The 25,690-nt window shown below is 41.3% G+C and overlaps 1 protein-coding gene across 3 annotated transcripts in view; it reads left to right on the top strand.

The window, feature by feature from the left end:
* The window catches only part of LOC145337544 (constitutive coactivator of PPAR-gamma-like protein 1 homolog), a 124,670-nt gene that overhangs the window by 33,958 nt on the left and 65,022 nt on the right, over positions 1 to 25,690 (top strand). For all 3 annotated transcript variants that reach the window (XM_080182346.1, XM_080182340.1, XM_080182354.1), the window contains exons 3-6: positions 12,744 to 12,826; positions 21,640 to 21,768; positions 24,349 to 24,451; positions 25,576 to 25,676. In XM_080182346.1, coding sequence (XP_080038472.1) covers positions 12,744 to 12,826; positions 21,640 to 21,768; positions 24,349 to 24,451; positions 25,576 to 25,676 — 416 coding nt within the window. The remainder of the gene's footprint in view (positions 1 to 12,743; positions 12,827 to 21,639; positions 21,769 to 24,348; positions 24,452 to 25,575; positions 25,677 to 25,690) is intronic.

The raw sequence follows: 25,690 nt of genomic DNA, 5'->3' as shown, positions 1-25,690 counted from the left end.
TGAAATTTTACGACTAAAGTGGTTTATTTTTGGGTCATAATCAAGTGTTACATATTGTAGAGGCCTCAAACTAGCAAAAATTTATTCCCGAAAGGGCTTCAAAATTCAGAACCTCTACAACATTTTCATCATCTGTACAAACACTGTACAAACGATGGATAACCCAAGCTTTAGAAGCTGCCTTCGTCACTACAGAGTTTGCTAAAGCCCAACGAAAAGAATTATTAGAAAAACATGAGGGGCAGTACAACAGTATTGCATCCCACTCTAGAGGCTGTAGAAAACAAGGACCCAGTTCAACATCACTTGTCAGTGTGGGAAAAAACATTCTGATGTCATTAATTCTCCTCTTATCCCCTACCTCTGTCAATGTCATCATGCATTGTGACCCAAGATTCATACTTAGAATCCCTGCAGTGCGGAAGGAGGCCATTCAGCCCATTGAGTCTACACTGACCACAATCCCACCCAGACCCTATTCCTGTAACCCCACATATTTACCCTGCTAATCCCCCTGACACCAAGGTCAATTTAGCATGGCCAATCAATCTAACTTACACATCTTTGGACTGTGGGAGGAAACTGGAGCACCCAGAGGAAACCCATGCAGACATGGGGAGAATGTGCAAACTGTACACAGATAGTCACCCCAGGCTGGAATTGAACCCGGGTCCCTGGCGCTTTAAGTTACCACTGTGCTTTCCTCTTGCTGCTCTGATGTGCATTACACTTGTGTTTGTATTCAAATTTATTTCACATTAATTAGTTCAAATCACTTGGAATACTGGCAATCTTGGTCATACAGCTTAGTGCTACCATTTTATATGATAAATTGATTAGAAACACTCTCTATGTTATTTATGAATAGTGCGAAGAGCAGGAAAGCCAGAACATATTTTTGGAAATGCACTGAGCCAAGTCTTTTGGTCTGATTTGATTTAATTTATTATTGCCACACGTATTAGTATACAGTGAAAAATATTGTTTCTTTTGCACTATACAGACAAAGCCATACATAGAGAAGGAAAGGAGAGAGTGCAGAATGTAGTCTTATATAGGATGTAGAAAAAGATTAACTTAATGCAAGGTAGGTCCATTCAAAAGTCTAATGGCAGCAGTGAAGAAGCTATTCTTGAGTCAGTTGGTACGTAACCTCAGACTTTTGTATTTTTTTCCCAACGGAAGGTGGAAGAGAGTATGTCTGGGGTGCGTGGATTATGCTGGCTGCTTTTCCGAGGCAGCAGAAAGTGTAGACAGTGTCAATTGCTGGGAGCTGGTTTGAGTATGAACTGGACTACATTCATAACCCTTGCGGCCTTGGACAGAGCAGGAGCTTATCAATCCGTGATACACCAGAAATAATGCTTTTTATGGCACATTTGTAAACGTTGATGAGAATTGTGGCTGGCATACCAAATTTCCTTAATCTTCTGATAAAGTAAACTAGTGGCATTGGTGGACAGATTGTAGGTGATTGGGACACCTAAACATTTGAAGCTCTCGACCAATTCCACTTCATCCCCATTGATGTAGACAGGGCCATGTTCTCCAATACACTTTCTGAAGTCAATGACTATCTCTTTTGTTGACATTGAGGGAGAGATTATTGTTGCCACACCAGTTCGCCAGATCTCCCGTCCTGACAGGAATTTTTGATTTTTCATTGCTACTTACTTTGTTTCGTCAAGCCACTTTTATGCCAAAGTATCTAATTTGGCTCTGATTCCAGAGCATTTATTATCTCAAATGCTTGCAGGTGGCTCATCGGGAAACATTTTTTCAATACCCCAGCATGTAATGTTCTCTTGCTAGTCCCCATAAGCCAGTTTAATTACAGGCCCAATGAATTCAAGAAAATTTAACACAAAATCTATTGCTGCTAAATCAGTGCTTATTTATGGCAATGCTTTCTTTAATGTAATATTGTAGGTCGCATGTTGTTATTTGACCTGCCCTGTAGTGGAACCTGCTTTTTGATTTTTGGCCTGAGAAGCAATTTTTGTAACTTGTGTATTGTTTTGAGTTTAGCTGAATATTTTTTCCAAATGCTAGATTTTCAGTTTATCGTGTCTACTTGACTTATAGGAGAGGATTGCATGTAGATTCTTAATTTCTCATTATATTTGTTCCTGAGTGTCACCTTTCATGGAATAAACTTTCCTTTCATTTACCCATCTCGTTCTTTAGAAAAAGTAATTTGGATCCAAACATACAAATACAAGCTGTTCCTTTGAATACCACACTGAAAACTGATTAATTCAACATGAGTAGTAAACTTAGCTTTTAATGTCTAAACTAATATGTATCTAATACATTTTTATTAATTTGTGGGGTATGAGTGTTGCTGGCTGACCGGTATTTATTGTCCCTCGGTTGTCCATGAGCAAATGCGAAATGTACTGAAAGAAACATGAGTTGAATTTTCACTATTCAGATGGTTGCCAGGTATCACTGTTATTCAGCTTCAGGATTAAAATGGTGATTTACTGTGTAAATACAGCGTGTCTCTATAATATTAACAGAGCGGGGGGCGGGGGGATGGCCAGTTACACTGTGAGGCGGCACGGTGGGGGCTCAGTGGTTGGTGCTGCGCTCTCACAGCGTCAGGGAGGCCCCGGCTTCAATTGGCGGCCTTGGGCTCAGTGTCTGTGTGGAGTCTGTACATTGTCCCCGTGTCTGCGGGGGAAGCCTTTCCTCACACTCTCCAAACATCAGCAGCATAGGGACACTGGGCAGGATCAGTTACTGCTCAGGGTCAGGGGGAGGGTAAACACTGGGATAGGATCTGTCTGGATGGACTGAATGGCCTCCTCCTGCCCTGCAGGAACTGGATATTTCATAGAAAGATCTGTTATTACAATCTAGTCCTTGTTTGTGTAAACACTGTGCTGCACCATCTCAGTGACTACAATCAAGCACTTGTATGAATAAACACAGCACCAGATTTTTCCCCATTATTTCAGTCTGGGCCCTGCTCCGGTTTCCTCCCGCAGTCCAAAGATGTGTGGGTTAGGTTCACTGGCCATGTCAAAAATCGCCCCTTAGTGTCCTGAGATGTGTAGGTTAGAGGGATTAGTGGGTAAATGTGTAGGGATAAGGGGGTAGGGCCTGGGTGGGATTGCGGTCGGTGCAGACTCGATGGGCCGAATGGCCTCTTTCTGTGCTGTAGGGTTTCGATGATTTCTTTGATACATGGACTGCAGAAAAGTAATAATTTATAGAATTGTCTTAGACTGAAAGTGATTATTTAATTGTGCAATGGTCTCCAGTCAGCCCCTTTTGAAGATATATATTGCATCCACAATTTCTGCTTGGTGAGATCCTTCGGTGAAATTGTCAGGTATGGGATTTTTTTTTGGTTCAGGGCCCATACACGCTAAGACCTGGTTTGAGACTGTCCTAACTTAGTTCACACACAACTTCAACAGTCTGCCCTGGAGTCTGATTCTAATAATGGTTTCACTTATACAAAATAACAGTTGAACTTATTCCTTAAGTGAGATGGGATAAGCTTTAGTTTAACTTTTAGCCCATGTTATCCAGTATGTGGAAAGGTAGTTTATGAAAAGGTAGATAAAACTGAGTAATACACGCTATCAATGTCCATATAATTTCAGTACTCGTGTTCGATGACGTATGCACGTGTACTACTTTTGTGTGCTTGTTGACAAAATGTTGAGATGAAAAGCAAAATGTGGGGTCTTTCTGATCATTGTGTATGCATTACTTCCTAGCCTACTGATTGTTGTTTATCAGCTGAGGTGGTGTGTAAAATTGATTTAAAAAAAACAAAGTTCAGCTCTATTGGAGTATGGATAGGGAAACAAACATTGTAGTTGGCTCAGTTGCTTCAAGCCAATGAAAGAAGCCAGCCCAATTAATAAAGAGCAGGGCATGTCATGGCAAAGAGCAAGCACCAACCAACCATGACTAGAATGGCGAGCAGGGATGGTTCTGTTGCTCTCAGCAGTCTTTCTGACGCTGTCAAACTTTTTCTTGGAGATAAGCAAAATCTTAGATTCTGCAATTTTTTTTATTCATTCATGGGATATAGGCGTAGCTGGCTGACCAGTATTTGATGCGCCTCCCTAATTGCCCTTGGAGGGCACTTGAGAGTCAACCACATTGCTGTGGCTCTGGAGTCATATGTAGGCCAGACCAGGTAAGGATAGCAGATTTCTTTCCCTAAAGAGCATTAGATGTGCACTAAGCCCATACCAGGAAAAGGAAAGGCTGCAAAACTTTGCACCAAATGGTAATGGATGCTTGGTTAGTAAACATACACGTGAGGCATATTTACTGGTTTTCTATATAAGGCATTTTCTGAAGAAGTTCATGCATGTGATTAAAACAGTGTTGTGTAGGAATGCCCCTGGCTAGTTAGTGATTTCTACTGGATAACATTGGTTTAAACTGCAGTTGTATGCTTCAAGATACTTTTGAGTAGTGGGTGGTATGACTGGTTTCAGATTAACATCCCATTTTCAGTAATTAGCAAAACTTGATTTAAACCTAGTTAGGGAGGTAAATATAGAAATTTGTTGAAATGAAGGTTGTGTTGGCATTGAGCAGTTCCAGGTTAGGTGTAACATGACTGGTTGCTGACTATTCTATATTCTTCCCAAAAAAAATTTTGGTTAGAAACTTGAAATAGAACCCTTTAGTACACGGGTATAATTTTTTAAAAAACCTCTTTACTTCACATACTTTTATGTTTGCTTTGAGATTGAAGAGTGTTTGTGCAGGGAGGCTAGAAACTGAGTTACGATGACCAAAGGAGTTGATGGCTATATGGCAAAGACAAGTATATGGAGCTGAGGTGAAGATCAGCTACAATTTCATTGAATGCAGGAACAGATTAGAGGGTCCAGATAGCTTATTCCTGTTCTTATGCTCCTTCCTATGTTCTCTGATCAGCTTTGAACAGCACTCCTACAGATAAATGGATCCTGAAACCTCAATTTTGAGGGATGTTACTCTCTAGGACGAAAAAGTGTGTACTTTTTGTGGGGCAGTTGGAAATTCAGCCCACGTGGATTTTTGACTGGCCTGCAGGCATTCAGAGATGGGTTTCCACATATTTTTGTTATTTTAGCTAATTTACAAACGTTTACTGCAATACAAAGGTAGAGGAGGACCAAAGGCAATAAAACTGGTGCCTGGCAAAGCTGCACGACTGTCATGCATCTGGTCACAAACGCAGGTCTGAAAACAGGCTTTTTACTGCCCTTGGTAGAGGAATGGTGTGCTCCGCATGGGAACCCAACAGCAATTATTTACAAGCAAAGTGATTTAAATAAAATGACATTTGGAATGCCATATTTAAATAGGTGCATAGCTAAACAGTGTAGATAGCCAATTCTCACCTTGTTGTAGGTAGGATCCCAGAGATGACAGTGTTTCGAAGATCCTCCCTGTCCAAGATGGTGTTGCAAGACTCCACTGAAAATTCAGCAAGTTTCACTAGTTAAGGTTTCGTCTTCATGGAGGAGCTTGCTTCAGCAACAACCACAGTATTGTAAGTTGTCTGTTTTACTATTCGATAGTTGAAAGGAGAGATGTGGGGAAGCTTGAAACTGGGGAGAAGATTACGGTTGATGTTGATTAGCATAAGATAACACATATAGATGTTTATCTTCTGACTGTCATTCTGAAGCAGGGGAAGCATAATTCTTTAACTGCTGAGATTGATAGCTTGTTATGTAAGGGTGTTAAGGAGCATAGAACCAAGGTGGGAAAATAAGGTTGGGAAGCAGATCAGCTGTGATGTTGAACCAGCTTGAAGGGCTGAATGGCTAACTCCTATTCCTTTGTGCCTGTGATTATAATGACAACTGAAGGACTGTCATGCAGAGCCCCTCCCCTTATCCTGAAACACGTGGGACTTCAAGTTTATCAGATCCCTATAGTACAACCAAGAGCAACTTAAATTTACACAATGCCTTTAACGTGATCGAATGCCACAAAGCCCTTCAAGAAGCATTATAAAATAAAATATGACACTGAACCACATAGCGATTTCAGGGCAGATGCCCAAAAGCTTGGTCAGAGAGGTTGGTCCAAAGGATTGTCTTAAAAGGAGGAAATCAAAATGGAGAGGTGGAAAGTTTGAGAAAGTAAATTCCAGAACTTGGGATCTAACCAGCTGACAGCTCACCCACCAATTGTTGTGCGATCAAAATTGAGAATGCTCAAAATTCCAGAATATATTTCCAAGTCTGGATGGTGAGTGGCTTGGAGGAGAACTTGTAGGTGATGGTGGTGTTTCCATGTGTCTGCTGTCCTTGTCCTTCTAGATGGTAGTGGTTGTTGGTTTGGAAGATGCTGCACAAGAGCCTTGGTGAGTTCTTGCAATGCATCTTGTAGATGATGCACACTGCAGCCACTGTTCATCGGTGGTGGAAGGAGTGAATATTTGTGGATGGGATACCAATCAAGTACTTGTCCTGGATGATGTTGAGCTTCTCAAGTGTTTTTAGAGCTGCACTCAGGGAAGTGCAGAGTATTCCATTTCACTCTTGACTTCTGCCTTGTAAATGATGGTCAGACTTTGGGGAGTTGGGAGGTGACTTACCCACCACAGGATTCTGATCCTCTGATCTGTAACAAGTCTCACAATACCAGGTTAAAGGCCAACAGGCCCAACAAACTCAATTTACAAAATAATAGTTGGAATGCAAGTCTTTACAGGGAATCAAGTCTTAAAGGTACAGGTAAGTGGAGAGAGCATGTGAGTGGAGAGAGCATCGAGGGGTACCCCCACAACTGGTGTGGGCTTGCAAAATCTCAATAACTGCCCTGTCTGGAGACAGTACACATCTCTTTAACCTGTGCTTAATGCTGTCTCCACTCACATTGTCTGTACCTTTAAGACTTGATTATTTTGTAAGTTGAGTTTGTGTCTTTATATGCCAAGTTTGTGAACAGAACTCCCACTTACCTGATGAAAGAGCAGTGCTCAAAAAGCTAGTGACATTTGCTATCAAATAAACCTGTTGGACTTTAATCTGGTGTTGTGAGACTTCTTACTGTGTTTACACCAATCCAATGCCGGCATCTCCACATCCTGTCCTTGTAGCCACAGTATTGATATGGGTAGTCCGATTCAGCTTCCGGTCAGTAGTAATACCCAGGATGTTGATTGTGGGTGATTCAGCAATGGTAATGCTGTTGAATGTCAAGTGGTGTTTAGGTTTTCTCTTGGAGAAGGTCACTGCCTGACACATGTGGCGCAAATGTAGCTACTTGTTAGTCCAATAATGGGTATTGTCCAGGCCTTACTGCATTTGGGCATGGATTGTTTCAACATGTGAGGCGTTACGAATTGTGCAGTCAAATATGAACTTCTCCACTTCTGACCTCATGGAAGTACGATCATTCTTGAAGCAGTTGAAGATGTGAAGCAGTGACCTGGCAGAACCCAGACTGAGCTTGTGGGTCAGTGAGCTGAGTATTTGCTGCTTGATAGCCCTTCCATCACTTCACTGATGATAAAGAGTAGACTAATGGGTTGATAATTAGCCATTGAATTTGTCCTCTTTCTTGTGTACAGGACATATATGGGCAATTTTCTACTTTGCTGGATAGATACCAATATTGTAGTTTTACTGGAACAGTTCGGGTAGGGGGCAGACAAGTTCTAGAAATCACGGAAACACTACAATACGGAAAGAGGCCATTTGGCCCATCGAGTCTGCACTGACCACAATCCCACCCAGACCTACTCCCATATTCCTACATATTTACTCACTAATCCCTCTGACCTACACGTCTCAGGACAATAAGGAGCAATTTTAGCATGGCCAATCAACCTAACCCGCACATCTTTGGACTGTGGGAGGAAATCGGAACACCCAGAGGAAACCCACACAGACACGAGGAGAATGTGCAAACTCCACACACAGTGACCCAAGCCAGTAATCGAACCCACGTCCCTGGTGCGGCGAAGCGGCAGTGCTAACCACTGTGCTACCATGCTGCCCATAATAATCTGGGGCATAAGTCTTCAGTACTGTTGCCAGAATATAGGCAGAGCCCATGGTCTTTGCAGTATCAAGTAACTTCAGCCATTTCTTGATATCACACGGAGTGAATCAAATTGGATGAAAACTGACATCTGTGTTGCTGGGGCCTCTAGGGGAGGCCAAGTTGGATCATCCGTTCAGCATTTCTGCCTGAATATTGTTGCAAATGCTTCAGCCTTATATTTTGCACTGATGCATTGGGTTCCTCCATCATTGAGGGTAGGAATATTTGTGGAGCTTCATCCTCCTGTGAGTTGTTTGATTGTCCATCACCACTCAGGGCTGCATATGGCTGGACTGGAGAGCTTTGATCTTATGCATTAATTGTACAATTTCTTAGTTCTGTCTATAACTTGCTGCTTATGCTGTTTGGCACACAAGTAGTCCTTTGTTGTAGCTTCACTAGTTGATATCTCATTTTTAGTTATGCCTGATGCTGCACCTAGAATGTCATCCTGCACTCTTTGAACCAGCGTTCATTCACTGGCTTGGTGGTAATGGTAAAATGTGGAATGTACTCGTCCATGCAGCTACAGTACGTGATCGAGTACGACTCTGCCGCTGGATATATTTCTACAATTGATGGCCCAAAGTGCCTCATGGGTGCCCAGTCTTGAGTTGCTAATTCGGTTCGAAGTCAATCCCATTTAGCACGGTGGTAGTGCCACACAACAGAATGGAGGTTATCCTCAATATGAAGATGGGACTTTGTCTCCACAAGGACTGTGCAAACGTCACTCCTACCGATACTGATGCGTCTGCAGCAGGCAGGTTGTTGAGCATAAGACCAAGTATGCTTTTCCTTCTTGGTTCCCTCACCACCTGCCATAGACCTAGTCTAGCAGCTATGTTCTTTCAGAACCGACCAGCGCGGTCTGTGGTGGTGCAATGTATACACTCACTATACTAACCTGGGAAGGGCGAAGAACCAAGTAAAACTGAATCAAAACAAGTGTATGAGGTCACATTGACTTTGACTTACATTGCAAGGTATATCTTGTACAAAGAGATCTTTTCCCAAGCCAGAAACAGATTCAGCTCATGCTTAAAGGCACACAATTTTTTTTGGACCACATAAACCTGAAGCCTGCAGGTCCTTTATTCTCTGGAAAAAGGAGGATTTCCTAACACCTCACCTAGCTCAACCCTGAAATTAATAATGGCATTGAGCAAAGACTTTCTTTTTGAGGGAGTTGTGACTAAAACTCCTTGTAGCTGCCTGTAACATTCCAGTGTCACACTAAAAACCAGTAAGAAGGTCAGTGATATTTTAAACTTGCCGGTTTGCATTTCTTGCTCGAGTCCACCAAATCTATACTCATAAATTCAACAGGCCCATCTGTAAATTAGATGAAGATTTCTCAGCCTAGTTTGTAACATGCTGCAATAAATTAAAATGTGATGTCATCACACATTGGATTTTTTCCCATCTGCTCGTCTAATGTTATTTCAATCATCCACCCTTATATATAGAATGTTTGGGGTTTCTTTTGTTGCCAAGTTGCAAATGGAAATCCATTTAAGCAAGCCAGTATTGAGAAAAAACTACACTAGGCCATTGCTGAAGCATTTCTCTTGATTTTTCCCTTTCCCTTTTCTGCTGTGTCTGATGTCTTTCCAGAATCATGTAGCTTGCTGTTCTGTTGCCTTTTCTCCAGTATCTATTTTGCAGAAGTGAAGGGGGGCAACAAAGTGTGTTGTGCAGCCCTTTAGTTGCTTGTACCATCTCTTTTCCTATCCCTGCTCCAGAATATACAGGTGTCAATGCACATACCTTAACATGTCTCAATACTGGTAGCAATACTGGTGGAAGCCTTGATTCACAAGGGGCACTGTGTAGTTATGACAATTAAAATGCATGAGGGTTATTTCAAGTTGCCACTGAGAACATGATGAATATTTGCCTATCAGATGTACATAATAGTGTGAGATAAGTCGTATGATTTTATTTCATGGTCTTAAGTTCATACAGTTGTCCAGGATCCCCAAGAAGTATGAAAAGTGTACAGTTTTATGAAATGATAGGATTCAGAAAGCCTTTCCTTTTCTATGTAAATTAGATTTTCTGTGATAGTACCTGGTGAAACTTCCCAAACCTGAACTTGCTCACCAAGTCTTGTATGAGTCCTGGTTGACTCTTAACTCTACTTTCATGCTCTGCCATGGTGCCTCCTCGTTGTCAGGAGTTTAAGAGCTTTGGGATTTGTGCTCCTCCTCCTGGGAACTGAGTCCTAAGATGAATGCTGTTGGTTGTGGCTCTTCTGTCACGTGAGTCGTTTTGGCATGTCTCTTAACATATTGCTTCTGATTATTTGGAGGACTTCTTGTTTGAATGAGACATCTGGAGTTAGCAGGTTGTATTCTTGTAAAAGAAATGACATGTTCACTTGTGCAGATGATATACAGGAACATCCAATTGACAATATGCTGCCAATCATTCGTGTGATGGCATGTTCAAAGTAAATTCAATGGCAGTAAATGGGAGGAATGTTTTGTGATGTATGCATACAAGGTGAAGACTGGGGTGTTAATTGTATTGTGATTAACTTGTGTTTCACTTGAATCCTTACAGATGAATGTGATTGAAATTGGGTCAGGAGCTGTGTGTTTGTAATGTGTTACACCAGAAGTAAATATAAATGTGTATAAGTTGTAGTTCTTTTTCTTAAACCAACTGACTTCTGAATTATATAGGGGGAGTAAAAGGTGCCTCCTTGCCTTTTGGGCATTCTTGGTAAAATTTATTTTAAAACATTGCAAGACAGGGTAATTAGATGTGGCAAATGAGCTTAATAAAGATTAATGTAAGATGATGATGGGTTCTTGTAAGTTTGATGCCCTTTTCCTGAATTCATTGCAAATATGTGGTATGTTTGAGTTAGTAGTTACTGGAAACAATTTTTCGTCATTCTTGTTGCAATAATAATTGTGTTTTTTATTCCAGGGAATTGTGGCAGAGGGTGGGACAACAGGGTTGACAAGCGAGCGCCATCCTTTGGGTGTTATTCAGGAAATCTGGATGTCCCTACTTTAGATCTGGGCTTTTCTGTAACCTGTGGCACTCCCAATGAATATTTTCAACTGATAGGCTTGCTGTTTATAACATTAAGCAAAATGGGCTCTCTAAGTTATTGGAGGGCTTTAAATCCTGAAACAGCATAACTTCCTATCCTTTCCTCACTTTTGTGGGAAAATCTAATTTGGAGCTTACCAACATGGTTTGCAGTTGAGGTCAGCCAAAAATTTGTGAGAATGAATGACTGACACATACCTGATTGAAGTTTGCAAATGGAGCGATCTATCCTCCCAACCGTTCAAATTGTTTTGTGTAATTAATACAATAAAGTATTTTTGTATCAGAAACAGAAAATGCGGGAAAATTTCAGCAGGTCTGACAGCCTCAGTGGAGAGAGAATAGAGCCAATGTTTCAAGTGTGGATGACCCTTTGTCAGAACTTTTTTTGTATGTTCAACAAAGTCCTAAAATTGAAGTTCTCACAAGTAGCCAAAAACAAACCAATTAAACAAATAAATAAATGTATTTTTATTTGAGTTCTGATGAAGAACGAGACATGCTGTTGAAACTTCTTGTCTTCCACTCATCAGGACAATCACAAAAATGCCAAATTTCTAAGAGAACAGCAATTCATACAGTATGGGAGAAGGGTGTTGATTGAAGCGTTGCCATACCATTGCTGAGGAGTTACTGCCCCCATTGCTTTTGTTTGTTCAGAAAAATACAATATCGAGACACATTTCTTTTGCCTGCAGAGGACTGGTCATTCTGCCTATGAATAAATGTAACTTCTCTAGTACATGTAAATGAGCTACATTGTGAGCCCAACTGATGATCTTAAATTATAATAGTCTAATTCTTAGCACACTCAGTAAGTGCTCTTCAATAACAGAATCACATCAAGTGTTAGATACTGGGTTCTGAGCTTGACAAGCGTGGATTGGTTGAATGCGGTCACTGCTTGGCATATTGTGTGCAGCCAAAGGGAGGTGCTGTTTGGTACAATTTGCCGGTCGTTGGGAACCGTGGTATATGTACTTAGCATCACACCAGCACCAAAATTCAAATACCGTGTTATTCAGTTGTGCAGTAAGCAGAACACCTTAACAGCAGCATCCTATTAGTGGGAAAAACAACTCATATTGCCACTGCATAAAAACATGATGAAATGGCTAGATTTAACTGCTCTTTTTTTTTTGTGATACTTTACCCTTCTAAGAACATTTGAAGTAAACACAGCATTCCTGAGGTCCATAAGTGGCGTCCATAGATCCATTTAATATGCATGGTATAATGCAAGCAGTGTTATGATCAGATTAGCTATGATCCTGCAGCTTACACTTGCTTGAAGTTAAGTATGTTCATTTGCAGAGACCTTTCTCTGCAGGCAAAGGGAATATGTCCAGTCATTGCACCTTTTTTGAATAAATAAAAGCATGGGGGGAAAACAGTATTCCCCCGATGCATTCACCTTGGCAGTGTCATGACCAATTAGAGCCAGCTTGCCAACCAAGTTAGCACCCTTTTCTCATGCAATATAAATTGTTGTTCCTTTTGAAATTTGGCGTCCCTGTCTCTGTATTGATGAGTGCAAGATGAAAAGCTTCCAACAGCATGTCTTATTTTTCAGCAGTGCTTAAATTCTGTACTAGCAAGCAACTATTTATTTTAGTTTTATGACTTTTTCTTCTTCTTTGACTTAGGCAACCATATCCTACCTGATGAAGATCTGGCTGCCTTTCACTGGAGTTTACTTGGCCCAGACCATCCTTTAGCTTCATTAAAGGTAAAGATAATCATGGTAGTGGCAATGCCGATATTAATGCATGCAAAATGTTGTATTTCCCATTTTATGACTGAAGTTTGAACATGAATTGTGAACTGTTGCCAGACTATTTCAGACTGAAGTTTTTATTTGACTAGAATCCTTAGTACACAGTTGTATCTTAACTTTGTGGGGCAGGCTAAGAGGTTGAGTAGCCTACTCCTCTTCCTGATTCTTTTGTTTATTTGTGAAGCAATAACAGTATTTCAAGTTGCTATGTTTCCACTTCCTTTCGATCTTCCTCTCCTTCACCTCCTGGTTTCCTCCTTTGCTATGCACATTTCCTGAATAAAATGATTTATTTTTAATTCATCTCTGCAAAGACTTTTGATGCTTCTGCCTTTCCTCAACTACTCCAAGGCCTCTATTATTGGCTACTTGGAGGTGAACAAGAATGACTTGAGTGACTTGCCTAAATTTTTCTTACTTCACGTTAGGAAGGAATTTAACTTTCAGTCTGTCTCTTTGTGATACCATAGATAGAATTGAAAACTGACTGTCAAATATACAGGAGAAACTTGAATAGTCTTGTTCTTTACAACTAAAACCACCCTGGTTCTGACATAGGATATCACAAGCTAAATACCAATGAAAAAAGCCCTTTAAATGATGTTGGTTCATATTTCCAGAAGAGCCTACAGTCTCTTTGCGCCCTTCCTCCAGCAATTAATTGTTACTTAACCGATTCCTCACTTTTGCTTCTACAGATCCATTCAGAAGCTCATCTATTCTTGTATTGATCACTTTGTATTAAGAGCTTTTTGAAAAGTTCTGGAATCTATTAATAAGGAAGTCTCAGCAATGCACTTCGAAAACCAAATATTATCAGCATGGTTTCGTTATCTGAAAATCCTGATTGACGAATTTATTAGAGATTTCTGAGAATGTAGCTAGTTGGGTAAATAAAGAAGAACCAGTAGATGTACTGTGCTTGAATTTTCAAAATGCATTTGATAAGATGCCACACAAAAGTTTAATGCACAAAATAAGGGCTCATGGAGTTGGGGATAATAGATTAAAAGTTAAAGTCCATTTATTTTGCCACAAGTAGGCTTACATTAACACTGCAATGAAATTACTGTGAAAATCCTCTAGTCGCCACATTCCAGCCCCTGTTTGGGTACACTGAGGGAGAATTTAGCATGGCCAATGCACCTAATCAACACGTCTTTTGGACTGTGGGAGAAAACTGGAGCACTTGGAGGAAACCTGTGAAGACACGAAGAGAACGTGCAGACTCCACACAGTGACCCAAGCTGGGAATTGAACTCAGGCCCCTGGCACTGTGAAGCAGCACCTCTAACCACTGTGCCACCATGCTGCCATAAGTAGTGTGGATAGAGGATTGGTTAATGGACGGGAAGCAGAACGTGGATTGATGAATTTCAAGATAGCAGGTGTAAGTAGTGGGAGTGTCACAAGGATGAGTGCCAAATTTTGGACATTTACAATCCCTATTGATTAGTGAGAGCAATGTACCTAAGTTTGCTGATGATGCAAAACTAGATGAGAACGTAAGCTGTGAGGCAGACACAAAGAGGCTGCAAAGAAACACACACCAGTTGAGTGAGTGGGCAAACAGAGTGACAGAATATAATGTGGGAAAGTGTGTTTATTCATTTTGTTTGTAAGAATAGGAAATCAGATTTTTAAAAATGTTGACGACTTATAAATGTTCAGAGGAAATTAGGTGTGCTTGTATAAGGAACACAAGATTAGAATACAGGTGCAACAAGAAATTGGGAAAATAAGTGGTATGTTGGCTTTAAGAACTTAAGAAATAGGAGCAGGAGTAGGCCAACTAGCCCTTCGAGCCTGCCCCGCCATTCAATAAGATCATGGCTGATCTGCCGTGGCTCAGTTCCACATTCCCGCCTTCTCCCCATAACCCTTAATCCCCTCTCTTATCAAAAACCCATCAACCCGCGTCTTAAAAATATTTAGTGAGGTAGCCTCCACCACTTCAACGGGCAGAGAATTCCAGAGATTCACCACCCTTTGAGTGAAGAAGTTCCTCCTCAACTCTGTTCTAAACCGCCCCCCCTTTATCTTGAGGCTGTGCCCCCTAGTCCTGCTATCCTTTCTGAGCGGGAAGAGTCTCTCCACTTCTATCCTATCCATCCCATTCATCATCTTATACGTCTCAATGAGATCTCCCCTCATTCTTCTAAACTCTAACGAGTACAAGCCTAGTTTATTCAGCCTCTCCTCATAGCTCAACCCCCTCAACTCCAGCATCAGCCTAGTAAACCTCCTCTGCACTCCCTCCAAGGCCAAAATATCCTTGCGTAAGTACGGCGACCAAAACTGCACACAGTACTCCAGCTGCGGCCTCACCAATGCCCTATACAGCCGCAGCAAGACCTCCCTACTTTTATATTCAATCCCCCTCACGATGAAGGCCAGCATCCCATTCGCCTTCCTGACCACCTGCTGCACCTGCAAGATGGGTTTTTGCGACTCATGCACAAGGACCCCGAGGTCCCTCTGCACCGCCGCCTGCTGCAGTTTTTCTCCACGTAAGTAATAATCCTTCCTACCAATATTCCTACCAAAGTGGACCACCTCGCACTTGCCAACATTAAATTCCATTTGCCATTTCCTGGCCCATTCGCCCAGCCTATCTAGATCCTTCTGTAGACTCTCCCCACCCTCCGCACAATTTGCCTTTCCACCAATTTTGGTGTCATCAGCAAATTTCGACACCCTACACTCGGTTCCCTCCTCCAGATCATCTATATAAATGGTAAATAGCTGAGGCCCCAGCACCGACCCCTGGGGCACTCCACTAGTCACCATCCGCCAATCCGAATAGCACCCATTGACCCCCACTCTCTGCCTCCTATTTGACAACCAGTCCTCTATCCACGCTAACACCCTACCCCCAGCTCCATGCCCCCTGACCTTCTGCAGTAACCTCTTGTGAGGTACCTTGTCAAACGCCTTCTGAAAATCAAGAAAGACCACATCCACCGGCTCTCCTCTATCCACCGCCCTAGACACATCCTCATAGAACTCCAGTAAATTTGTCAGACACGACTTCCCTTTAACGAAACCGTGCTGCGTCTGCTCTATCAAGCAGTTCCGCTCAAGATGCCTTGCTATTTCCTCCTTGATGACGGATTCTAACATTTTACCTACAACAGACGTTAAACTAACAGGCCTATACTTCCCTGCCTTTTGCCTGGCACCCTTCTTAAACAACGGCGTAACATTAGCTGTTTTCCAATCTTCCGTCCCTTCCCCGGAATCCAGCGACGTCTGGAAAATAACCACCAAGGCATCCACTATCACCTCCGCCATTTCTTTCAGGACCCTCGGATGCATTCCATCCGGTCCTGGGGACTTGTCCACAATCAGCCCCTCCAGTCTGTCGAGCACCACCTCTCTAGTAACAGTAATGTCATCGAGACCCTCCAGTCCTACCACCTTTCCATCTCTAACATCCGGCAAATTATTCACGTCCCCCTCCGTGAAGACCGAAACAAAAAAGTTATTCAAGACCTCAGCCATATCCCCATCCCCTACCACTAAGTCCCCCTTCTCATCCTCTAAGGGACCAACATTCACCCTAGCCAGCCGCTTCCTTTTTATATATTTATGAAAACTCTTGCTATCCTTTTTTATATTAAGCGCTGGCCCAGCTTCATAGTTTCTCCTACCCTTCTTTATCAACTTCTTTGTCAATCTTTGTTGACATTTAAACCTCCCCCAATCCTCTTCTCGCCCACTACTCTTAGCTACTCTAAACGCCTCCGCTTTTAATTTAACACTTTCCTTCACCTCCTTCGTTATCCACGGCTTATTACCTCTCCTCCTACCGTCCTTTTTAACCATCGGAATAAATTTCTGCTGAGCACCAAGAAAGATCTCCTTAAAGATCCTCCACTGCTCCTCAGCAGACCTATCTTCCAACGCGCTCCCCCAGTCCACATTTGCCAATTCTTCTGTCATCCTACCGTACTCCCCTCTGTTCAAACAAAGGACGCGTGTCCGGGAACTCACTTTCTCCTCCTCCATCTGCACCAGAAACTCCACCATACAATGATCGCTCTCCCCAAGAGGATCCTTCACCGCAAGTTCCCTAATTCTACCCGCCTCATTACATAGCACCAGATCCAAGATAGCTCGCTCCCTCGTCGGCTCCAACACACACTGTTCCAGGAAACTATCCCGGCAGCATTCCAAGAACTCCTCCTCGAGCCCACCGCGTCCAACATGGGTCGACCAATCAATATGCAGATTGAAATCCCCCATAACTACGGCCGTCCCATTCCTGCACGCCGCACTTATTTGCGTGTTAACAGCCCGCCCCACCTCCAGATCATTATTCGGGGGCCTATAGACAACACCCACCAGCGTCTTCCTCCCTTTGCTGTTCCTAATCTCTACCCACAACGATTCCACTTTCTGCTCCTCGGCTCCAATATCATCCCTTGCTACCAACCTGATGCTATCCTTAATCAGCAGAGCTACGCCCCCCCCTCCCCCCTTTTCCCTCCTGCCTATCCTTCCTAAACACTTGATACCCCTGGACATTCAGCTCCCAGTCCCTGTCACCTTGCAGCCACGTCTCTGTAATGGCCACCAGATCATACCCATTTGTGTCGATCTGTGCCACCAACTCATCCACTTTATTCCTAATGCTTCGCGCATTCAGATAAAGTGCCTTCATCCCAGCCTTCACCTGGACCTTATTTGCTGGAATGCCACCAACCATACTCACGCCCCTTACTCCCTCTATTATTGGGACATCCTCGGCCTCTATCCTTACCTGTACCGTCTCCTTAACTTTAGACCCCGTAATAAAGCCCTGTCTACAGTCCTCTTCACACGATTCGCCAGCACTCTGGTCCCAGCACGGTTCAGTCTTGCTACAATTATGCAGGGCTTTACTGAAACCCTGCCTGGAATACTGAGTACAGTTTTGTCCTCCATTTTAAGGAAGAATCTGTTTCATTGGAGACAGTGCAGCAAAGGCACACTAGATTGGTTCCTGAGATGAGAGCATTGTTCTGTGATGCAGGGCTGAATAAATTGGATGTATATCTCCTGATGCTTTGAAAAATGAGAGGTGATCTCATGGGAACATACAAGATCCTGCATAAGCTTCACAGGGTACACACAGTGAGGTTGTGCCACCTGGCAGGGGAATGTAAAATGGAGACGCAGTCTCAAGGTAAGCAATTGTAGAGGTTTACTGCATGGGAACAGGCCCTTTGGCCCAACTTGTCCATGCTGCCCTTTTTTTTTAACCCCTAAGCTAGTCCCAATTGCCTGCATTTGGCCCATATCCCTCTATACCCATCTTACCCATGTAACTGTCTAAACGCTTTTTAAAAGATAAATTGTACCTGCCTCTTCTACTACCTCTGGCAGCTTGTTCCAGACACCACCCTCTATGTGAAAAAGTTGCCCCTCTGGACTCTTTTGAATCTCTCCTCCCTTAGCTTAAACCTATGCCCTCTAGTTTTATACTTACATTTGGGAAAAGATATTGACTATCTCGCTGATCTATGCCCCTCATTATTTTTTAGACCTCTATAAGATCATCTCTCAGCCTCCAACCCTCCAGAGAAAAAAGTCCTGGTCTAGCCAATCTCTCCCTATAAATCAAACCATCAAGTCCTGGTAGCATTCTCGTAAATCTTCTCTGCACTCTTTCTAGTTTAATAATATCCTTCCTATAATAGGGTGACCAGAACTGTACACAGTATTCCAAGTCTGGACTTAACATACAATTGACCATTTAGTGCTGAGATGAGAAATATTTTCAAGCAGAGTTATTAATCTTTGGAACTCTCTACCCCAGAAGATTATGGCAAACCGCAGTTGAATGTATTTAAAATTGAGATAGACAAACTTTTGATTTTAGGGAATCAAGGGACCTGGGGAGCAGGCAGGAACATGGAGTCAAAATATAAGATCAGCCATGATTGTGCTGAATGGCAGGCAGGCTCGATGGGCCACATTACTTACTGCTGTTTCTTATGTTCCTGTGTCATTTTATGTTTCCCTTTGGAAGTATCAATTAGTCCCCTTATTGTGCTGTTGAGATGTAAATTTAAGTTATTTTCATTTTCTAGTCTCTATCCAATTAACTATCAAAATTCAACAACATCATTCTCTTATTTCCTTTATAGCCGAAAAGCTACGGTGTCTCCAGTCTATAATTCTACCCAAATCTTTTGATGCCATGGAGTCAGTCTTCCAGCTCTTAAAACATTCTTCTTGAATGTCTTATATTTTGATGTTCGGGCTTTGAAACAAGTGTTTGTGATATTATAAATTTTGATTATGCCTTCTGCATATACATCTTGTATTCCTTGACTCATGGCATTAAATACAGTAGTAACTGATTGCAACATGTGGGAGCCTTTCAGCTTACCCCAGGTAAAACTAAGGTTGTGGGCAAATCTGCTTCAAGAATTTATTTTCAAAAAGATAGATGTTGTTTTATCAGTTTGAATTTAAAACTTATGAAAGCAAATGGAACTTTTGAACATTGTCAGCACTGTTTTACGTTGAATATTATTGTTTATGCTGTGACTTTACAACAACTAAGATTTTAACATGGTTAAATTAAAGCTGTATGTTTTAAGACAAGTTACTTTTCAGGTAACTTCTTGTTGTCTTCAACACCAGTTTATAACTTAGACTACAGGAGCTAATTACAGCTAATGCTGGAAATGTGAAATAAAAATAAAGCGCTGGAAATACTCAGCGGGTCTGGCAACATCTGTGGAAAGAGAAACAGTTAACATGTCAGGTCGAGAACTGGGAGTACTTGGGGACGTAATTGATTTTAAGCAAGGCAGGGAGGGGAGGAAAGAACACAAAAGGGAAGGTCTATAATAGGATGGAAGGCATGAGGGAGTTAACGACAAAAGGCGTGATGATGCAAAGCAATATTAATGGGACAAGTAAAAAAAAGTCAGTGGAGGTGTAAATGGGAATAACAAAATTATCACTAGCAACTGTTACTGAAAAACAAGCAGAAAGAGTGAAAATGGGAGCAGAGATTACAATGTGAAATTGGTGAAATTGCTGAACTTAATGCCGAGTCCAAAGGTTATTAGAGAACTAGTTGAAAGATACAGTGCTGTTTTTCAAGCTTGGCACAGTGGTGGGGGCAGAGAACAGAAAGATCACAGTGGGAGGAGGGCAGAAAATTGGAATGACGGGTGACTGGAGTCACGATTGTGGATTTAATGGAGATGTTCTGCAATGTGGTCACCCACTTGGCAGTGTGGAAGTTTGAAAAGTAGTTGTTTGTTCACCAGTATTTAGAAAATTTTCAGAAAGTTTTCAGATTTTATCCTGCTTGACATAAATATGTTTTAAGTTTTTAATATTTAGTAAATGTTCCTGTGTGTTTAGAGATAAGTTAACCTCAATTTTTAGAACCTAAATTCTTCCTCAGTGGAGTACACTTGTTGGGAAGCTGTGGATCATTTCAATCTTACTTGCAGTCTTCTCATTGCTTAAATCAAAGTCATAAAATGTTAAGATACTTAAGAGATTATTCACAACATAATACATTTTTGGTTAAGGACAATGTTTTTACAAAACTGAGACATTAGGCAGTAATTAAATGTTTAACTAAGGTCACTCAGATGGAAATAAAACGTCACATGATGTTATTTGAAGAGGAGCAGCAGTGTTGTTCCAGTACCCTGACTAACATTTCCCCTCAACCAACATCAGTCAAACAGATTTTCTGGACACATCCTTTTCTTTGTGGGATCTTGCTGTGGACAAATTGGCTGTTGTTTTTCTACTTCACTATGCTTCAAAAGTACTTATTTGACTGTGAAACACTTTGAAAAGTTCTGAATTGTGAAAGGCACTATGTGCATGAGTTCATTCTTTCCTACCCCATCTATGTACTGCTATGTTGATGACGATATCCACGTGTACGTCCAGCTCCATCTCCCTTACGACAGTCCACTACTTCTGTCAGACTGCTTGTTCAACACATTGTCTTGTCAGCCTTAGTTTCCCCTATTTAGCAGTGGGATGACTACATCCATTCTTTTTAACTCTCCCACCAGATTCCACACCCTCAGTACTTCCCAATTCCAGATTCACTTTGAATGTGGCTACTCTCAGCCTCAATGTCCATTCTGTTTTTGGCAAGCTTCCAATTCTATGCGCCCCTATCAAAAAGACCGACTTCCACTTCCATAATATCACCCATATTGATGCTGAAACGCTAATCTGTGTCTTTTGTTACTTGCATACACGATCATCTTGCCACCCTTCATGCATACATGACGGCTGTTCAAAAACTCTGCTGCCTACATTCTGCACGGTTTTTTCACAATAAGTGATTTTCTTGCGGACCTACATTTTTTTTCCATTCCTCCAGTTGAAATTTTTCAGTTGTGTTTGAATTACTTCGTAGCTTTGCCCTTCTCTGTCTCTAACCTCTCCCAGCCCTGCAATCCTCCCAGATTTCTCTGACCACTTGTGCATCCATTCCTCCCTCTCTCTGTCTGTCGTTGGCAGCTGTGCCCAGCCATCAAGGCCTCATGGTCTTCCTAAACCACCTCTCTTATTCTGCTTTAGCATCATTGTTAAAACCTCACTGTTTGATCAATCTTTTGCCTCCCTCCTAATACCTTCTGCTTTGGCTCTCTGTCCGTTTGTCTGAATCCACTTCTCTTAAGTTTCTTTGTTACAGGTACAACGTAAATTCACGTTGCTATGATAATGAATTGGATAGCAGGAAATATTTTTAAAACTTTAGTTTTGGGTTTGTATGATTTCAGGTACGTGCACACCAGCTTGTTCTACCGCCTTGTGATGTCGTGATAAAAGCAGTCGCTGAATATGTTCGCAACGTTCAGGATATTGGTGATTTGGATGCAGTTGCAAAGGATGTTTTTAAGCGTTCTCGGGTACGTAGCAACGGGAGTAGCAATCATATGGTGTGTTCTAAATTAATCAATTTTTGGTTTAATTTTTTCTATTTTCTTCCATAGGAAAAAAACACAGAAAATTACAGCTCAGAAACGGGCCTTTTGGCCCTTCTTGTTTGTGCCGAACTACTTTTTTGCCTAGTCCCACTGACCTGTACTTGGACCATATCCCTCCACGCCCTTTTAATCCATGTACCTGTCCAAGTTTTTCTTAAGTGGTGAAAGTGACCCTGCATTTACCACTTTATCTGGCAGCTCATTCCACACTCCCATCACTCTCTGCGTGAAGAAGCCCCCCCCTAATATTCCCCTTAAACTTCTCTCCTTTCACCCTTAACCTGTGCCCTCTTGTTTTTTCTCCCTAGCCTCAGTGGAAAAAGCCTGCTTGTATTCACTCTATCTATACCCATCAAAATCTTATACACCTCTTTCAAATCTCCCCTCATTCTTCTATACTCCAGGGAATAAAGTGCGAACCTATTCCCTTTGCAACTCTTAGTGTTGACTTCTTGTGGTACCACGATTGCTAGTTGCTGTTGTTTAAAGTTTACTTATTAGTGTCACAAGTAGGCTTACATTAACACTGCGATGAAGTTACTGCGAAAATCCCCTAGTTGCCACACTCCGGCGCCTGTTCGGGTACACTGAGGGAGAATTTAGCATGGCTAATTCACCTAATCAGCATGTCTTTTGGACTTTGGGAGGAAACTGGAGCACCTGGAGGAGACACGGAGAGAGCATGCAAACTCCACACAGTCAGTCACTGAGGCCGGAATCAAACCGGGATCCCTGGCATTGTGAGAGAGCAGTGCTTACTACTGTGTCAGTGTGCCATTGGTACCTTCCTGTAGCAACTTTTTACCTGTTAGCTGGCCATTTGATTGCAGTATCACAATTAAACTTGATTGTCTCACTAGATTTTTGTGTGCATTTACAGCAAGGGTGTCTGGATTGCATTAAGAACCTAATTATCTCACCCGGTATACATGTATATTATTTTAGCAGAGATCATTGAAGACTGTTCAATGGGAAGCTAGGTAGATTCTCTCCCCACCCATCCCACTGGATCCACTGTTTGCTGAGGCCAGTTGTAGATCAGCAGTAAAGTAGCTGAATGGAAAACAGAAGGAGGTTAAATGACATGAGTGATATTAGCATGAAATAATGCTTAGGCACGATGACGGAAACTGAAACACAGTGGGCTGTGGAAATGAGATAGATGAAAAAGTGGAAAAGGACAAGAGGCTCCAACAAGTCAGAAGCAGTGTCCTCTACTTTAAGACCAAAAGCAGATTGGTGACCACTTTGTCAACCGTTTCCATTCTATTCACAGGTGCAATCCCGAGCTCCGAGTTGACTGTTTTATTTCCCTTCTCCTTCCCATTCTGATCCTTCTATCTTTAGTCTTTTATATTGTTCAAATGAAACTCAATACAAACTCATGGAACAGCACTTTTTTTTAGGTACATTATAGCCCTCGGAATAACTTTAATAATCTTAAAGAATAACTTAATTTAACTCCCATTTTCTTTTTAACGACTTCTAGCAAAGAGAGGGCGGTGTTGGCAGGAGGGTTAATGTTTGGTGTAGGTCCCCTCTACAGAGTATGTTTTCAGGGAGGTAGATTTATGAAGGTAGATGGTAGATGTAGTGAAAATCTTTGTTAAGCATCAATTAAAAATAGTGCAACAAAAGACTATTTAGAAAAATAATATTTTGAGATTGATATGTTCATGAACCCTGTTCAGACTCAGATTTTGCACTGTTATGCTGAAAAGTTTGGTTGGATTTGCTGCAAAAATAGGTTTTGAGATATAGAATGGTATAGGTCCTGATCTGTTCTGTACCTAACTTTGGAACACTTGGTACTTGAAGTTCTGCCAAAGATGGAAGTAGTGATCCATCTTCATTCTCACATGCTTCACAAGCTATAAGAACAAGTTCAACCATGGGTTATATGGCCAAAAAGTATTTTTTTTGATCACAGTGTTTTTTTTAAACATGCATATTGATGACTTCATTCAGGGAACTGGCTTGAAAGGCAACTAACTCCATTGTATGGGAGAATTAAATTAGCGTGAAATCCTAATAGTTAGAGACCCCCGATGAGTGCTCACTGATAACTCAGCTTTCCTGATTCATTAGCCCTATCAAACAGTAAGCCTTGAAATTATATCTGACAGAATAAATTCTGGGTTGAACAGTGATCATCTCAATTTTGATTGCCTCCAATAATCATCATGGTCCTGTACTTCTGTAAGTACTATTTAAATAGTACTGGATAATGTGGACATTCAGGACTGAGCCAAACAAAACTACTGTATACTACCCAAGGTAATTCTTTGTTCTTTATGAAGCAAATTTTTGTGCCAATTTTAGGACTACACATTATTACAGTAATAGTGATGGTTGCGATCATCCATCTACTGGCAATATGAGTTACTTTAAATTTGGATATCAAGTACCAGGTATTGGCTGAAAATATTTTAACTAAATTATAATGTAAACGATCATTTATGTATGCTGTGGATTATTATGGCTTGTATGATCTCTTTTCAGTCTAGGACAGAAGATAAAATTGAACAATTCAAGAGAGCAGTTGAATATTACTCCATCGCAAGCAAGCCTCCATTATTTCAACATGGTCCAACTCCTTTCCCAGGTGCATACTGGAGTGTGAAGTTATATTCTGTTGTATTCAATAGTTTATGATCTACCTTTTTTGAGAGTTATACCTTATTTTGCAGTTTAAACATAGTTTAGCAGAGTGAAACAAATTTTCTTTCATTCAGACATTGCACTTATATTTTGCAGAAATTTTCCTTGTAAAATAATAAGCCCTTACCTCCTCTTTTGAATTTTGACCATTGTTTTGTGAATTTACAGACAAACCTGTCACTGTTTATGTCTTGTAAAAAGTAAAACATATTATTCATAGGAACGGCCCATTTCTAAATGTATGATTTGCACTTTCACTTGTGCTTTCAGAGACTTGATAATTCATGGTTCAAGTACAGCAGAATAGTTATCAGTGGCAGTCAATTGTGCTCAGCCACCTCACAATTTTAAGTCCTCTTTTGTCAATCCATACCTAGCAATTCTGTACCAATTCATCAGTTAAGTGCACAGAGATAGTACACTTAATTTTCAGATGTACACTGAAATAATAGATGTATGGGAAACCATTCAACGCATCTAGCTTATCCTTCGATTATTTCCCTACGTACATTTTTGACACATCTAGATATTTTGAGTTACTCAAGTTTTGGGCACTTTACCTTATCAAGACATCACACATATGGTCATTCTTTGTCTGTTTGACAACCGTCATTAACTTGAAATAACATTCAGGGATGACTTACTCCATTCTATTTAATATCTTGTAAACTGAAAGTTTAGCTTCTTTCAAGTTAGAAAAATTCCAAGTTTTCAAACCTTTCCTTACATCTTAGACATCTGCGAAATATCAGCTTTAAGGTTCTTCTCTACGCTGCTACAGGGTTAGCATCACATTGAAGCTGTATACTATCATCATCTTTCTCTTCGATTTCCCAACATGTATGAATATGTGTATCAAGTTTTTGTCATAGTATTTCTTAAACGCTGTGATGAGATTGGCTTCAGTAGCCTTGTAGATCACTGTTGGTGCACGTGCATTAGGTAGCATGCACTCTCACAAAGTGTCAGTTATCAAAGATAAAAAAAAACTCCTTGAGAGCAGTTGTACATTTGTTGATCTGGTCACTGAAGTTATTGTAACTTCTTAATTTTATTCCTATGCTTAAGGAATGAGACTGAATCAATTTGGAGTGCCTGCTGTTGTACCACACTATCCACATCCACAGATGCTTAACATTCCACAACCTCATCTTCAGGCAAAGGCTATGGTAAGAATGATTAA

The sequence above is a fragment of the Carcharhinus amblyrhynchos genome, chromosome 3 (genome assembly GCF_965287045.1).
Source record: "Carcharhinus amblyrhynchos chromosome 3, sCarAmb.v2.hapA, whole genome shotgun sequence".
Classification (NCBI taxonomy): Eukaryota; Metazoa; Chordata; class Chondrichthyes; order Carcharhiniformes; family Carcharhinidae; genus Carcharhinus; species Carcharhinus amblyrhynchos.
Note: the sequence above shows the minus strand (reverse complement) of the source record. Positions and strands in the feature narration are given on the sequence as shown.